This window comes from Rattus norvegicus, chromosome 5, assembly GCF_021556685.1.
Source record: "Rattus norvegicus strain SHRSP/BbbUtx chromosome 5, alternate assembly SHRSP_T2T, whole genome shotgun sequence".
In the NCBI taxonomy this organism is placed as follows: domain Eukaryota; kingdom Metazoa; phylum Chordata; class Mammalia; order Rodentia; family Muridae; genus Rattus; species Rattus norvegicus.
The window spans coordinates 68,988,401-69,005,101 of record NC_141538.1 but is presented as its reverse complement, the minus strand read 5'-3'; the positions used below and the strand labels follow the sequence as shown (position 1 = coordinate 69,005,101).

The following is a 16,701-nucleotide window of genomic DNA, read 5'->3' as shown; positions in this document are numbered from 1 at the left end:
CAGAAGATGGAAAGATCTTCCATGCTCATGGATTGGCAGGATTAATATAGTGAAAATGGCCATTTTACCAAAAGCGATCTACAGATTCAATGCAATCCCCATCAAAATACCAATCCATTTCTTCAAAGAGTTAGACAGAACAATTTGCAAATTCATCTGGAATAACAAAAAACCCACGATAGCTAAAACTATCTTCAACAATAAAAGGACTTCAGGGAGAATCACTATCCCTGAACTCAAGCAGTATTACAGAGCAATAGTGATAAAAACTGCATGGTATTGGTACAGAGACAGACAGATAGACCAATGGAACAGAATTGAAGATCCAGAAATGAACCCACACACCTCTGGGTACTTGATTTTTGACAAAGGAGCCAAAACCATCAAATGGAAAAAAGATAGCATTTTCAGCAAATGGTGCTGGTTCAACTGGAGGTCAACATGTAGACGAATGCAGATTGATCCATGCTCATCATCCTGTACAAAGCTTAAGTTCAAGTGGATCAAGGACCTCCACATCAAACCAGATACACTCAAACTAGTAGAAGAAAAACTAGGGCAGCATCTGGAACACATGGGCACTGGAAAAATTTTCCTGAACAAAACACCAATGGCTTATGCTCTAAGATCAAGAATCGACAAATGGGATCTCATAAAACTGCAAAGCTTCTGTAAGGCAAAGGACACTGTGGTTGGGACAAAATGGCAACCAAGAGATTGGGAAAAGATCTTTACCAATCCTACAACAGATAGAGGGCTTATATCCAAAATATACAAAGAACTCAAGAAGTTAGACCGCAGGGAGACAAATAACCCTATTAAAAATGGGGCTCAGAGCTAAACAAATAATTCACAGCTGAGGAATATCAAATGGCTCAGAAGTACCTAAAGAAATGTTCAACATCTTTAGTTATAAGGGAAATGCAAATCAAAACAACCCTGAGATTTCACCTCACACCAGTGAGAACGGCTAAGATCAAAAACTCAGGTGACAGCAGATGCTGGCAAGGATGTGGAGAAAGAGGAACACTCCTCCATTGTTGTTGGGATTGCAGACTGGTACAACCAATCTAGAAATCAGTCTGGAGGTTCCTCAGAAAATTGGACATTGAACTGCCTGAGGATCCAGCTATACCTCTTGGGCATATACCCAAAAGATGCCCCAACATATAAAAAAGACACGTGCCCCACTATGTTCATAGCAGCCTTATTTATAATAGCCAGAAGCTGGAAAGAATCAAGATGCCCTTCAACAGAGGAATGGATACAGAAAATGTGGTACATCTACACAATGGAATATTACTCAGCTATCAAAATCAATGACTTTATGAAATTCATAGGCAAATGGTTGGAACTGGAAAATATCATCCTGAGTTAGGTAACCCAATCACAGAAAAACACACGTGGAATGCACTCGTTGATAAGTGGCTATTAGCCCAAATGCTTGAATTACCCTAGATGCACAGACCACATGAAACTCAAGACCGATGACCAAAATGTGAATGCTTCACTCCTTCTTTAAAAGGGGAAGAAGAATACCCTTGGCAGGGAATAGAGAGGCAAAGATTAAAACAGACACAGAAGGAACACCCATTCAGAGCCTGCTCCACATGTGGCCCATACATAAACATCCGCCCAATTAGACAAGATGGATGAAGCAAAGAAGTGCAGACAGACAGGAGCCGGATGTACTTCTCTCCTGAGAGACACAGCCAGAATACAGCAAATACATAGGCGAATGCCAGCAGCAAAGCACTGAACCGAGAATAGGACCCCCGTTGAAGGAATCAGAGAAAGAACTGGAAGAGCTTGAAGGGGCTCGAGACCCCATATGAACAACAATGCCAAGCAACCAGAGCTTCCAGGGACTAAGCCACTACCTAAAGACTATACATGGACTGACCCTGGACTCTGACCTCATAGGTAGCATTGAATATCATAGTAAGATCACCAGTGGAAGGGGAAGCCCTTGGTGCTGCTAAGACTGAACCCCTAGTGAACTAGATTGTTGGGGGGAGGGCGGCAATGTGGGGAGGATGGGGAAGGGAACACCCATAAAGAAAGGGAGAGGGAGGGGTTGTGGGATGTTGGCCCGGAAACTGGTAAAGGGAATAACACTCGAAATGTAAATAAGAAATACTCAAGTTGGGGTTGGAGATTTAGCTCAGTGGTAGAGCGCTTGCCTAGCGAGCACAAGGCGCTGGGTTCGGTCCCCAGCTCCGAAAAAAGAAAAAAAAAAAAAAGAAATACTCAAGTTAATAAAAAAAATACCACGTGTTTAGGTAAATGCAATGAGATACCCTGACACCTGATGACTTCATACTTAGCATATAGGAGAGGAGAGAGAATCAAAGTGAGCAAGTCATTAATTCATGGGACTTCCTTTCCTCTGTAGCATCCATGAACCATCTAAGTAGGCACATCACACCAAGAATGGCTGGACTTGGTTCAGAGGCATAAAAAGAAAGAATAGAAAGAAGAATGAGGCAGAGCTGGACCACAATGTTGGGACTGGTGTGTGTCACAGTGTTTTAGAGTTTCAGGGTTCATCGCCCTGGAAACAACAGATGCATTGTATATGTGAGGGCAGGCTATTAGCACATGGGATGAACAAAGTCTTAACTACAAGTTCTTTTCCCTGACTTTAGTCAGACATTACTTAGAACATGTATATGAATGTATATAAAAGAGTTTAGGTAAACAGTCCAGGAAACAGGTCCCAGGAAAGTTTTATCAGAGGTAATGTTTGTTCCTAAAGAAGACTAATAGTTTGTTGAAAACTTGGAAATTTCAGGGCAGGTTGAAGACTAAGGTTTTACACTAGGAATCCAGAAAATACATTTGATTTGAATATCGTAATAAATGAAGTTCTTTCACCTTGTTTTAACACAGATGCATACGTACTCATGTATATTCATTCCTTCCTTTCCTGCTTCTGCCTCTATTCTCCGAATGACCTTCTAGTCATGCCCCCAATTAAATGGTTGATTCAAACACTCCTCACACGAATGGAAAAGCACAAACACTCCATGTTTCTTCAAACACCGCTGAGTGAAATGGCAAAAAAAGGACATGAGCCAGAATATATTTTGTGATAACTTTTTTTCTTCGGTTTAGAAAAAAAATATGTACAAAAAAAGCTAAGAAGAGCTGACACGGGTGAGTCAAGGAAACATTTTGATAGACACAGAGAGGGAGCTCCTTCTCCCAAAGGAGGGACACATTATCATCATGCTAGAAAAAATGGGATGCAGTTAAAAAATCTAAGAACGGTTAAAAGCCCCACAGTGAAGCTGTTGCTCTGGGGTCTACACGTAGGTGCTCTGATGGCCTTTCTGTAAAATAATACTGTGCAAACTGTAAAATATTCTTTTTCATAAAAAGTCCATACAATGTGATATACAAAACTGTTGAGTTGACAGGAAAGGCTGGGGTCAGCTGCTCTCTTGGATAGGAGGCTACAGTGTTACAGTGTCACCTGCCCAAGGTCAGAATTTCAGACCGACCCTGTGCTCCAGAGGTGAGCGAGGCCATTTTCTAAGAAAGCATCATATAACCAAAGCACACTCCCCCCCCACCCCGCCCAAATATAGGCTTCTCTGCCAATAGTTAGGCAGCTAGGACTTTTCACTTAGTATGCCCCTGATGTTTTAACTTGGAACACTGTCAACTATTAACAGAACAGAACACAATGTTCTCTTCCAATATTTTTTTTCCACAATTGATTTTGAGATTTACAATTAACCACCATGGTCCTTCCTGTAACTCAAAAGTTTAACTTTCATTAAATTTCAAAACTTCTGGAGGAGGCAGCAGCCATGGTAACAAAGGTTTAAAGTGGGTCGTTCGCTTTATTTGTGTCTATAAAACTGAGAAAAATTTTGTGTACAAATATCACCAAACAACATCAACAATTGAATAAATGTGGTTCTTCAATGCACACTTGAACAAGAGGAAAATTTTGTCGGTTTTAAAAATCTGGCATAAATATATTAAAGCTGACCAAAAGAAAAGAAAAATAGAATCAGGGCAAGCTACATCACTCCTTCATACAAAAAAAAATGTACAAAACATTAGCCTCTAACTAGATAAATGTGACACTTGTCTTCCCAGTTTGACTGGAGTAACTGTGTGTTTTGAAGTATTGAACTGGAAGGCTGCCGAAAACACAAAACTCAAACCAAACAAACGCCGAGTAGCTGCATGTCTTCATTGTCTCAGGTGACTTCCGTCATGGAGGCTGAGTGATTCTGTGGAGCAAGGAATAGGAACCATCTCAGAGCTGGGATTAGAGACGTCAACATGCTAGCATCCATTCCTGAACTGTCTTCCAGAGTAGAGTTCATGGAGCTTTCTCATTTTTAGTAATCTAGTACTTTAAACTTTTCATATAGTGTATTTTGATCATATTTTTCCCTTCCCGCAAATTCTTCCAAGATCATCCCCTTTCTTAACCCCCAGCTTCAGGTCCCCTCTCAAACAAATAATAACACACACACACACACACACACAGAGAGAGAGAGAGAGAGAGAGAGAGAGAGAGAGAGAGAGAGAGAGACATATACACACAGACACACACACAGAGACACAGACACAGACACACACACACAGAGATACACACATATACACACAGACACACACAGACACAGACACACACACACACAGACACAGACACACACAGACACAGACACACACACACAGACACAGACACACACACACAGAGATACACACATATACACACAGACACACACACACAGACACAGACACACACACAGACACAGACACACACACACACACACACACACACACACACACACACACACACACACACCTGCCCCAACAAAACCCACCAAACTATGCTTTCCCCTTCATGTATTGTTCCAAGGCCCTTCAACTCCTGCCAACTCTTCCTTCAGCATTCCCAAGCAAAGTGGAGTCACTTCTTCGTGTAAACCTTTCCCTACTGCATTAATATAAGTGTTTAAGACAGGATCCTAAAGCAACAGCTACATTCCATACCTTTGAAATTTTTTTAATTTTAATTTTAATTTTTATCTTTATTTTTATTTTTTATCTTTATTAACTTGAGTATTTCTTATTTACATTTCGATTGTTAGTCCCCTTCCCGGTTTCCAGGCCAACATCCCCCTAACTCCTCCCCCTCCCCTTCTATATCGGCTTCCCCTCCCCATCCTCCTCCCATTACCACCCTCCCCCCAACAATCACGTTCACTGGGGGTTCAGTCTTAGCAGGACCCAGGGCTTCCCCTTCCACTGGTGCTCTTACTAGGCTATTCATTGCTACCTATGAGGTTGGAGCCCAGGGTCAGTCCATGTATAGTCTTTAGGTAGTGGCTTAGTCCCTGGAAGCTCTGGTTGGTTGACATTGTTGTTCATATGGGGTCTCAAGTCCCTTCAAACTCTTTCAGTCCTTTCTCTGATTCCTTCAACTGGGGTCCTATTCTCAGTTCAGTGGTGTGCTGCTGGCATTTGCCTCTGTATTTGCTGTATTCTGGCTGTGTCTCTCAGGAGAGCTCTACATCCGGTTCCTGTCGGCCTGCACTTCTTTGCTTCATCCATCTTATCTAGTTTGGTGGCTGTATATGTATGAGCCACATGTGGGGCAGGCTCTGAATGGGTGTTCCTTCTGTGTCTGTTTTAATCTTTGCCTCTCTATTCCCTGCCAAGAGTATTCTTGTTTCCCTTTTAAAGAAGGAGTGAAGCATTCACATTTTGGTCATCCTTCTTGAGTTTCATGTGTTCTGTGCATCTAGGGTAATTCAAGCATTTGGGCTAATAGCCACTTATCAATGAGTACATACCATGTGTGTTTTTCTGTGATTAGGTTACCTCACTCAGGATGATATTTTCCAGTTCCATCCATTTGCCTATGAATTTCATAAAGTCATTGTTTTTGATAGCTGAGTAATATTCCATTGTGTAGATGTACCACATTTTCTGTATCCATTCCTCTGTTGAAGGGCATCTGGGTTCTTTCCAGCTTCTGGCTATTATAAATAAGGCTGCTAGGAACATAGTGGAGCATGTGTCTTGTTATATGTTGGGGCATCTTTTGTATATATGCCCAAGAGAGGTATAGCTGGGTCCTCAGGTAGTTCAATGTCCAATTTTCTGAGGAACCTCCAGACTGATTTCCAGAATGGTTGTACCAGTCTGCAATCCCAACAACAATGGAGGAGAGTTCCTCTTTCTCCACATCCTCGCCAGCATTTGCTGTCACCTGAGTTTTTGATCTTAGCCATCTGACTGGTGTGAGGTGAAATCTCAGAGTTGTTTTGATTTGCATTTCCCTTATGACTAAAGATGTTGAACATTTCTTTAGGTGTTTCTCAGCCATTCAGCATTCCTCAGCTGTGAATTATTTGTTTAGCTCTGAACCCCATTTCTTAATAGGGCTATTTGTCTCCCTGTGGTCTAACTTCTTGAGTCTTTGAAATGTTTTCAATACTGATTACTGAGTAAGCTTTCCTGTATGACTTTTTTTAGGAGTTCTGTGGGACTAAAATTATTATTTTCCAGTGGATATAGTGGTTTTCATTTGATTTTAGGAATATGATCTACATAACTCAGGGCCATTAAAATGTCTTTTTTTCCATATTTTAAAATTAAATTGTGTGTGTGTTTGTGTGTCTGTGTGTGTGTGTCCGTGTGTATGTGTCTGTGTGTCTGTGTGTGTGTATGTGTGTGTATGTATGTGTGTCTGTGTGTGTGTGTCTGTGTGTGTGTGTCTGTTTCTGTGTGTCTGTGTGTGTGTCTGTGTGTGTTTGTGTGTCCATGTGTGTGTGTGTCTGTGTGTCTGTGTGTGTGTGTCTGTGTGTGTATGTGTGTGTGTGTGTGTGTGTGTGTGTGTGTCCCTGTGGATATGAATTGTTTCCACATGGATGTGGAAGTCAGAAGTACAGCCTGCAGGAAATGGTTTTCTTCTTTTGGCATGTGGGCCCAGGAGCTCAGTTCACCCGGTACTTGGGGATAAGTATTTTTACCCCCTAAGCCAGCTCTCTGGCCCTAAAATTTCTTAAGAGTTACTCCTGATCTTGTGCATGATTATTTTTATATTTGTATGAAAATATCACATGTGTTTTGGAGAAGATTTTTATATATGTGAATGAATATTATTAAATATTTATATCCTTATTACATTCTGTTGCTTGCTTATTACTAAAACATGTTGTAAATATGATGCTTCAGATGAGTTTATTTTTCCTTGTAACTCTGTTATGTTTTGTTTACAAAAATTTGCTAAGGTGATCGTCAAAGTCTTGCTGTTTATTCAAGCTTAAAATCCTAAGCTAGGGGACCATGGAACTAGTCAATACATCAGGAAAGTGTGGTTTTCATCAGATTATTAGAGGATTTTGGATCTTTATTTTGGGACACTGGAAACATATGCTTAGGAGTTCAGATGTACACTTTTAAACTATTTGTTTTATTTTTATGTATGCATATGTTTGTGTGTACTTGTGTATATGTGTTTATCAGGAGGCCCGAAGAGGGCATGGGGTTCCTTTCAGCCACAGTTTTTAAGATTACAGCCGCTGTGCTGTATTCCCAACTCTTGAGTCCATAACCAGCCCAGGCTATTGTGAGTTGTTTAACTTGGGTTCTGGGAACAGAACTCTGGTCCTCTGCAAGAACAGCAAGTGTTCTCAGCTACATAGTTTAAAAGCTGAGGGTTTGATGCTTTTCAAGTTGTGCTAATTAATTAATTAATCAATCAATCAATCAATCAAATAATTTTACTCACCATTGAACCTAGGATCTCATGTTTGCCAAGCAAGTGCCCTGTTACTGAACCATATTCCAAGCCCAGAATTTTTCTTAAACCTTTTTTTAAATTTTTTTTATGTGCCTGAGTGTTTTGACTTGCATGTATGCATGGAACATAAAATGTGTGTAGTGCATGCAGAGATCAGAAGAGAGTGTTGGATCTTATGGAACTAGAGTCACAAGTGGTCATAGGTCACTATGTGGGTGCTGGGAACCAAGCCCAGATCCTCTGCAAGAAGACCAGGATGAGGGGTTGGGGGTTTAGCTCAGTGGTAGAGCACTTGCCTAGCAAGCGCAAGGCCCTGGGTTCGGTCCCCAGCTCCGGAAAAAAAAAAAGAAAAAAAAAGAAGACCAGGATGTGCTCTTAACTAGAGAGCTATCTTTCCAATCCCAATTTTACTTTTATAATATACTTTCTTGTTTTTGTCAACACTTGGGTTTATATACTATTATGTAATACTAAGTAGGAAGGATGAAGTCAGTCAGTATCTTAAGATAGGCAAGCAGGTGACTTTGACCTGAGTCCTTTAATTCTGTTTTGTTTTATTTTTCTATTTATAATATGAAGTTTGTGGTAGTGTTAATGCAGAATCAAAGGTGCATCAGATATCTCTGGGAATATTTTTCAACTTGTTTCCACTGTGCATTGCTGAACTAAAGTCTCTTGAGAAAGGGGTCCAGGTATCTGTTGTCTTGTTAGCAACTAGTTGTTGCTGTTCTTGTTCTTCTTGGTTTTGGTATCTTCTCTTGTTCTTCTTGCTGTTGTTCTTGTAGCAGTATTGTCATCAGCTGTTGTTGTTGTTCTTCTTTTTCTTGTATGTTTTATCATCTTTTATCCTCATGCATAGAAAACATCCATTGGTACAGAGGCAAATAGTTGCTTCATTTCTAATTTATTTCTTTGTTAGAGTGAATACGAGCATTCGATTGCAGAACATGGGCAGCTGAAAGATGGTCTTTTGGAAATCATTTACTAACTCTTAGGCCCATACAGTGATGGCTGGAAAACTTGATCTCTTCAGTTTGAATTTTCTACAGTAATTTACTTTTTAGTTCCTTTGTACTGTGCCCTGTCTTAATCAGCAATATTGGCAGGAATAGCAGAATGCACAGATATCAAATGTGGGTTAATATTTTAAGGAGGAGGACTCCGTGAGACAAAGGGAAAAATGTTCCAGGAGGAGAGAAAGGAGATTCCTGACTTCTGGTCACAGGAAGCTGTTCTTCTGAGGTTCTGAACGGCAGGCAGATTTCATGTGTGCAAATATGTACTCCCAAAGGCAGCTCTGGTCTCTAAAATCTCTGTAATTCCTCCTTCCCTGGTAAGATAGTTTCATTCTTCCAACCACAAAGCATCAGCTTCTACTGTCTACTCTGGCCCCAGGTATTGCACGGGAGGCTCTTACTCAGAGAGAACATGCCAGACATTTATTGGAAGAACAGTTCAGGTTTACCATACAACTTCTGCAACACATTTTCATGCTTAAGCATGAGAGAGGTAGACTTTTAAAAAGGAAGTTTGCTCAAATGACATAAGAGGCTGTATGCTATAGTAGTCCTACACAGGGTTAGATGTGTTCCTGTTTAATTTTGATTAAACAATCTTGGGAATGTTACTTAAGCATATCTTGCTTTCTCAAATAGGGTAATATCAGTGTGGAAGTACTGTGAGATCGAGAGGAAAGGACTCCCAGTGATTGCTACTTCTCTTTCTTGAACAATGAGCAAAGGGTATTATCTTCTTTCTTTGTGAAAATGTTTTCTAGTAAAAGCAATGCCTGCCTTCTCCAATTGTCCACCATTGGTTTGGACTATGCCACATGGACTATGCTAGTGCTTCCTAAAGCTTCCTGCAGCCGTGTTCTGACTCACCTGCAGAATTTTTGCTCATTGGTTCTTTCAAGTCTGTGTTTGTCACAGAAATGGTGATTGCAGAGACAGTGTCTCTGGTCTGACCTGAGGTTGCTTGGTTTTGGCTGAAGGCTACTTGAGATTTTGGCTCTGGCTTGCTTCCATCCAACCAGTATTTGTGTTACACTTAGTAAATGTCAGAAAACACATCACATAGGACATAGATCACAGAAGCCAGAGCCTTAAAGTTTCTCAGTTCTATGAGGAGCATAAATAAGAAGGAACACTAATTGTAAGGGGCAATTACAAGATGGATGGAGAAAGACCTTCTGTCCAAACTTGATATTCATAAGGCCTCAGATTTAGACAAGGAGAGCACATACATCTACACATAGATAACATCAGGCTTGGAAGAAGTTCAGCTTCAACCTGTAGCACCTAATGCATTTATTGATTGATAACCTTGTTGATACTCTTGGTATGGATACTCGAGCATCTTTTCATCACTGTGGAGAAGAGTCATATCTGAAAGTGTTTGGTTCTTCACTTTTCAGTACGAAACCTTTAGAGTATGTCCTAGAAATCTGTTGTCCTACTCAACTAAAAATAGTCTTGGAGGAGGAGGAAAAAGCCACAGACATAGGCTAAGGTCTGACTGGTCTGGGTAAATGGAAGACATCCTGCTAAGACTAAGAGTACTCAGGGGCACTAAGTACACATAGACTGATATGTCTGTGCAACTAAGCAAATAGTTCTTTTTAAATGTATTAGTTTCTTCTATGTGCATGAATGTTTGTCTGCTTGTTGGTATGAGGAATAAGTACATGCTTGGTGCCATTCTTGTGTTCACTTTAATTGTGTTTATTCATCTTCACTTTCCCACCTTCTAGCTGGGTGAGGTGGGTAAGGAGTTCAATAGCACTGACTTCAATATTTCCATTCTTACCAGAGAGATGGGCATTGATAAATGTCCATTCTATATGATGATTATTCAAATAAGAATAGCTTTGGATGCTCCTGGAACAATAATAGACAAGAGTTCCAAGTGTCACATGTCTAGGTTTCTTTAACAATCTTTCAGTGACTTTTTTGTCCTCTCAGAGTAGGCATTCTTTTAACTTGCATTCCTATGGTGAACCTCATTTAGCACAGCACATTGTGACAGCTTTATTTCCACGGTTCTCAACTATCAGAGTTCTGCAGAGCTAAGGCTGTATCTAATTACTGTTTTGACCTCATGCATGGATGCGGTAGGACTCCTCATCAAAATGTATTGATATATTGGATTTGTGACCATTGTCAGACCACATTCTGTACCTCTAACTTGCGTAACCAGTCACTAGATGGATCAAAATCTTTGTCTTTCCAAACACAGTTGCCCTTCCATTACCTATGAGTTTTGCAACCATGCATTTGTGCAATCATAGGTGAAAGTATTTAGGAGGGTAAACACAGTTGCCCTTCCATTATTCATGGGTTCTACAGCCATGCATTTATACAATCACAGATGAGAAGCACCTAGGAGACTGGTACAACATTGTCTCCTTTTCAGATCCCCTCAACAGTACTGTCTAACAACTATTTTCTTAGTGTTTGCATTGTCTTAGGCATTGCCAGCAAAATGGATATGGAGGTATATATTAATTTCTGTGCAAGCTCCATGCAAGCATTCTGTACTACACTAGGAATGTGTGAACTTTGGGTTTTAATATCCCCTGAAAGTTTGGATCCCCTTTCTCACCCCCAAGGACACCAAGGGAAATGGAACTGCACAGGAAACAACTTGGTTGTTAGTCAAACTGGCTTTCCATAGGAATAGTTCAATTTTCCTGAATGCTGATTGTACATTAGAGAACAGAGTACCCAAAAGCTGCTTGGGTTTAATTGGAACAACATTTAGCACTTCCTGAGGATTGAATAAGCAACCTGCAAAGTTCAGGAGCTTGCTTGCTAAAGGGACTTTACTATACCTGTGCACTTAAGGTTTCCAGCGGGCTCTCTATCCTTGGGAAAGCCATCAGAGGAACTCCACGGGGATCCTCAGGTTTGGGTTTGGAAGCAGAGCCTTGAGTTCCTTTAAAGTTATGAACCACACACATGCCCTGCAGGATGAGGGGGGAGAGAGATTGGGTCAGACTCTAGCAGGCAGCCACTGATCATCTCTGAGAGTGACAGACCACTGTCCTTGAATATCATCATCAAGGTGACATTTTTCCTTGGAATTATGGGAAATCAAGGCTTGAACTGCATGCTGAGCACATTGCAGGGACTACAGGGAAATTCACCAGGTCACTGGGGGCACCCCACAGAACTCAACTTCTCAGCTGTTAAATAATGGGAGTGGGAAAACTTACCTTATAGACTTGTGACAGTATGACACATGTAAGTCCCCTTGCAATCACACCAAATATGTGCTGAAGGCTGCTGTGTGCCTGGCAGTGTCCTGGGGTTGTGCCTCATTTTGGTTAATTTAGTCAAAAATTTCCAGTGGTAAGACATGCGATGCTATTAGTCTCTTTAGCTTGGGCTGGGGAGTTTAAATTCCTCAAAATCCCACCACTATAATTTTTCTCTTAAGTAACAAATACAAAAAGTACTCAGCCCATATTGTCTGATGTTTAATATCTGCCTAAAACGATCATAGTTGAATATGTCTTTATTGTTTACTTGACTTAAACAATTCACTATAAACGTCTACTTCCCCTTTCTTATTTCCTACCAGAGTTATAGTTTTTAGCATCTTCTCTGCCCCTTATGCATTTTTCTGCCTCTTTCCATATTTTCTCTTGTTATTCTGTACTTATGTTTCTATGTCTAGTGTTGAGCCTTTCCACTAATTTTTCAAACCATACAGAGCATCTACACAAACATTCTAACCATGCTCGTCTCCACTATATCTCTGTTTAAAACTTTAGCTACTTAGGAAATGGTAGGATGAGAAGGTATACGAGCCTTGGAGTTGAGATTCATGGTAGTTGGGTGACTATTTACTAAGTTATATATTTTGAGGCTCACTTTACTGGACAGAAAAATGAAGATTAAAATATTGCTAGGGGTGCCTTAGGAACTCAACATTGGAGGTATTTGTATTGTAAGGCATGAAGTCATTGCTCAGTCCACATTTCTACTCCCTGTGCTCTTGCTCATGGGAAATACGGATGTGTACAGCAGTGTTGGAGGAACAGAGAGTAGACTGGTCTTCTTAGCTTTTGCTTTTCTCGTTGTCTCCTTTCCACATCTAGTTACTTCCCCTCGCTCTGACTTCCTTCTTTCTGGTCTCAGCTTGGTGTGTGTGTGTCTCTGAGCTATGGATATGTGTGTGCAAGTGAGTGGATGGCAATTCAATGGCAGATCTGTATTTTTAAAGTACAAACCAAATTGGATGAAAGCAAAATTGGTCGTAACTGTCACATCACTGGAAGCAATAACAGAGCAAACGATAACCAAGGACAGGAAAGAAGATGGAAAAAATTACTAAGAGAAAAGTCTAATCTTAAAGCAGAATTCTTATATGGCACCTCAGCAGACCATGGCTTTCACAGAGAATCTCTCAAAGACTGATACAGCTGTGTAGACATCCCCACTGCCATTTCTTCTTAGCAGGCAGTAGTGCACTCTAGTGATGACAGATGTCAAGGGTGACTTGTCTTCTGCCCTATCTTTGTTCATGTACTAGTGATCTCCCTTGGCATTGGCTCTATTCTCTTGAAGTCATCTATAATTCTTGTTTTCTTTAAAAAAATGTTCCCACGAGAGTCTTTCTAATGGCACGGGATCATTTCAGTGCTTGTTCTGTGTCTTCACCCAGAGAATTTACATCTCAGACTCTCATCTTCCATTAGGAAAAAGAGAGCTGGGGGTCTGATGGAGGGAACGTTGGTGTTGATAGTTTCACAGAGAGTGTTCTATAGAAATGTGTGAGCATTTTCAGGAAAAGCAGCTGGTTACCTGAACTGGAGGCTGGGACAGTCATTTGTGTATATTTTGTATTGAGAGCAGAAAGGAAAAAAGAGTTAAGTAGCAATAATAGGCGGATGTAACATGAGTGTATGCGTGATGCATACACTTAAAGGGCTTGGTCTATCAAGGACAGTATGGGATGGGTGGCAGGCTCTTAGAGACTTTAGTGATCACTTCTCCTTGGGGAGGGTCTTATAATTGATAGTGGCTTTATTTTATGCAGGGTATGTGAGTTTATATGACTGGTGACCTATTGCCAAAATATACAAGCAAAGAATGAAACTGTACCTCTCCGGTATCTACAGAATGGAATATTACAGAGCAATAAGAAGAAAGTAAATTATTGTTGCATCTTACGACGTGAATGAGTCTCTGAATATAAACCATGAGAGAAGTAAAATGTCAGATACTACATATTATGTGATTTTATTTACATGGAATCATAATGTAGAAGAAAAAAAAAAACAAACTAAACTCTAACAGTTGCTTGAGGTGAAGGGAAAAGACAAATTAAGAGAGACATCAAGGCAATCAAATTGGACAGTGTGTATCTCCATAGCCCCACCATTCTTCAATGGAACTGGAAAAAAAGAGTGAAGATTCTTTTTTTTTTCCAGTTCAAGTCAGATTTGGGGATTTCCCACAGGAGCACATAGATGAGTCTCCATCTATTTGAAGAACTAAAACATCATCAGAACTGTGAAGATCTGGACGCAGCTGTACCTGCCAAAAGACTTCAGGGACGACAACTGTAGAAGCCACTTAGCTGAAGTCAGATGCCAAGAGGAATGTTCAGACAAAGAGGCCTCTGAAAGGTGAGTGATTAGCTGTGGGGTTTCCCTATGTCTGAGAAGGTAGATACATGTACGCTAAGACAATTCCTGCGTTGCAGACCCCTTCTTTTGCAGGAAGGAGTCTGACCCACTAGTGACGTCAGTCCTCTGTGCTTTACCTAGAAACCCGCATTATTCCTGACCCCCACACACTGAGTGCAAATACTCAAACACTCACATAAAGGCATACCATGCTATCAATCTTCATGACCAAGCTGAGAGCTCGAGCACAGAGCATAGCCATCTTTCTTGAAGACAGCATTCTCCTTGACTCTTTCAAGAAACTTGGTGAGTCATATTTCTCAAAGAAAGGAACTCTGATTTTCTTCTTGTAGAAAAGCATACATATTCTTTGGAGAATTGCTGCTTAGAGGGTAGGGACATGGGTAACAATGACTCAGACTGGACTCTGGGAAAGTCAGAGAGCCGTGACTTTACACAGAGGACATAAAATGGAAGAAGTGGAAGGAGAAAGGCTGACCTACCAAAAACAGGGCCACTGCGGTACCCAGGATGAAGCCGGCAATCACGTCTGAACAGTGGTTCCGGTACTCTGAGACCCGATTGAGGCCTGTCAGGAAGGCTGTACAGAGGGTCCCCAAGCACAGCACTGGCTTGGCCAGCCGACTGCTCTTTGTCTTGATTGTGCTTGTGATGTACATCTGCAGGGGGAGAGAGACTGGTGAGTCCCAGGTTGTCCTTGTACTGGAGCATCCACAGGAGTGTACACATATCCCAGGTCGGAAGCAGGGACTTTGAGGAAGGGACCCTTAGAAATTACATCTCATTGGACAACTTCATTAAGCTAGTAAGTTAGTCTGGAAACAGGGTAGCGATGACAATGAACCTGAGTTTGTTAGTGACTTTTGCATCGTCATGAGTTTCCGAACAAAAATTATACTGTCAGAAGGAATAATTGAAGAGCAATAGCTGGATGCAGAACACATAGTTTTTATGTTAAGAACCAGAGAATTATGTAGTGGTGATAGTATAAAATTCATATAAAATTCTTAGATAACAGGTAAATCTTCTATTTGAATGTGTTTGTGGCAGAAGATATCAAGTAGGGGAGACATTTCACATTTGATTTTTTTTCTGTGCCCTATACTACTGTCTGCACACTTTGGGGCCAGCATATAAAATTGTTCACTGATTACTTAGTGGACCTAATCTGAATGGTCCAGTCACAACTATGGGTCACTATTACGCTGGAAGTTGATTTTCATATCTGGGACAAATGTGTTCTGCTATATTTGTTTGCTATTTCTTTGTCTACTTCAAAGTGCTTTAAACACTAAAATTCTTGTTTACCACAATACCTAAAAGGGTGAAGGATCCGAACAAAATGAAAGCCGCTGCACTCTCTGACACTGGGAACGTGGACTGTTGTTATCAAATGTATCCGTAATGCCCACACGTAAGAAAACATGCTTCTGGCAAACTACAACACTTTGGTAAAACAGCACTAGAGGGCACTGGTGACCCACCATTTCCCTTTTTCTTTTTAGATGGACTTCATAGCCCAGTCTGGCCTCAAACTTGCTTCAATCCTGTCTCAACCTCCTATGTGGGTTCTAGGACTACAGACTTATCTCATTATTTCTGATCAAATGTGGTGAGTTCAGTAACCCTAATCCCCCCCTCCCGCAAGGCTGATAGTTAAGATTATAACCTATAGAATATTTGATGTCCCAAGTATGAATACATTCACGTAGATGAATCTGGCAATATTACATTGGGAAATTGATTTCTAGGAAGATGCTTCAACTCTAGCATGAATCCTAGTGGGATACAGATGCTTCTTGAGCCTGTATAACAGGTGGTGCAAAAAAACTCTGGTAGATCAAAGTTACATAGATTGTAAAATATTGTGATCTTCTGACTGTGGGAATTGTTGCTTAAAGTGTTAAATGCAATACATATGTCCAATTTGATGTTTTGTGGTTCTCTATTGTTTTCTAGGTATGTTTGAGTCATTCCTGTAAAATATCAACCATGAAGAACATTAGTTGATATTCTTCACAATATTACATGGTACCTAGAAAGCAACTGCTGAACGTTTTCATTAGAATTTTTTCTATATTTGGCACATAATAATTGCAGATATTTAGGAGAGCTGTGTAGTGTTTCAGCACCTCTATGCATCTTGCAATGAAGCCCTGGCAATTAGCATATCCATCAGTCTTGAGTAATCCTGAAAGCATAATTTAGCACATAACAGAAAACGTTTATTCAGTCAGAATGTTGTATCTGGGTTTATCTAATTGAG

At 40.6% G+C, this 16,701-nt stretch overlaps 1 protein-coding gene across 1 annotated transcript in view; it reads right to left on the bottom strand.

Annotated features, from left to right (window-relative positions):
* Positions 1-3,083: 3,083 nt before the first annotated feature.
* Positions 3,084-16,701, bottom strand: part of Plppr1 (phospholipid phosphatase related 1) — a 290,841-nt gene continuing 277,223 nt past the window's right edge. The window contains 3 exon segments of the mRNA NM_201271.3: positions 3,084-4,250; positions 11,610-11,741; positions 14,918-15,094. Coding sequence (NP_958428.2) covers positions 4,218-4,250; positions 11,610-11,741; positions 14,918-15,094 — 342 coding nt within the window. The 3' untranslated portion in view covers positions 3,084-4,217.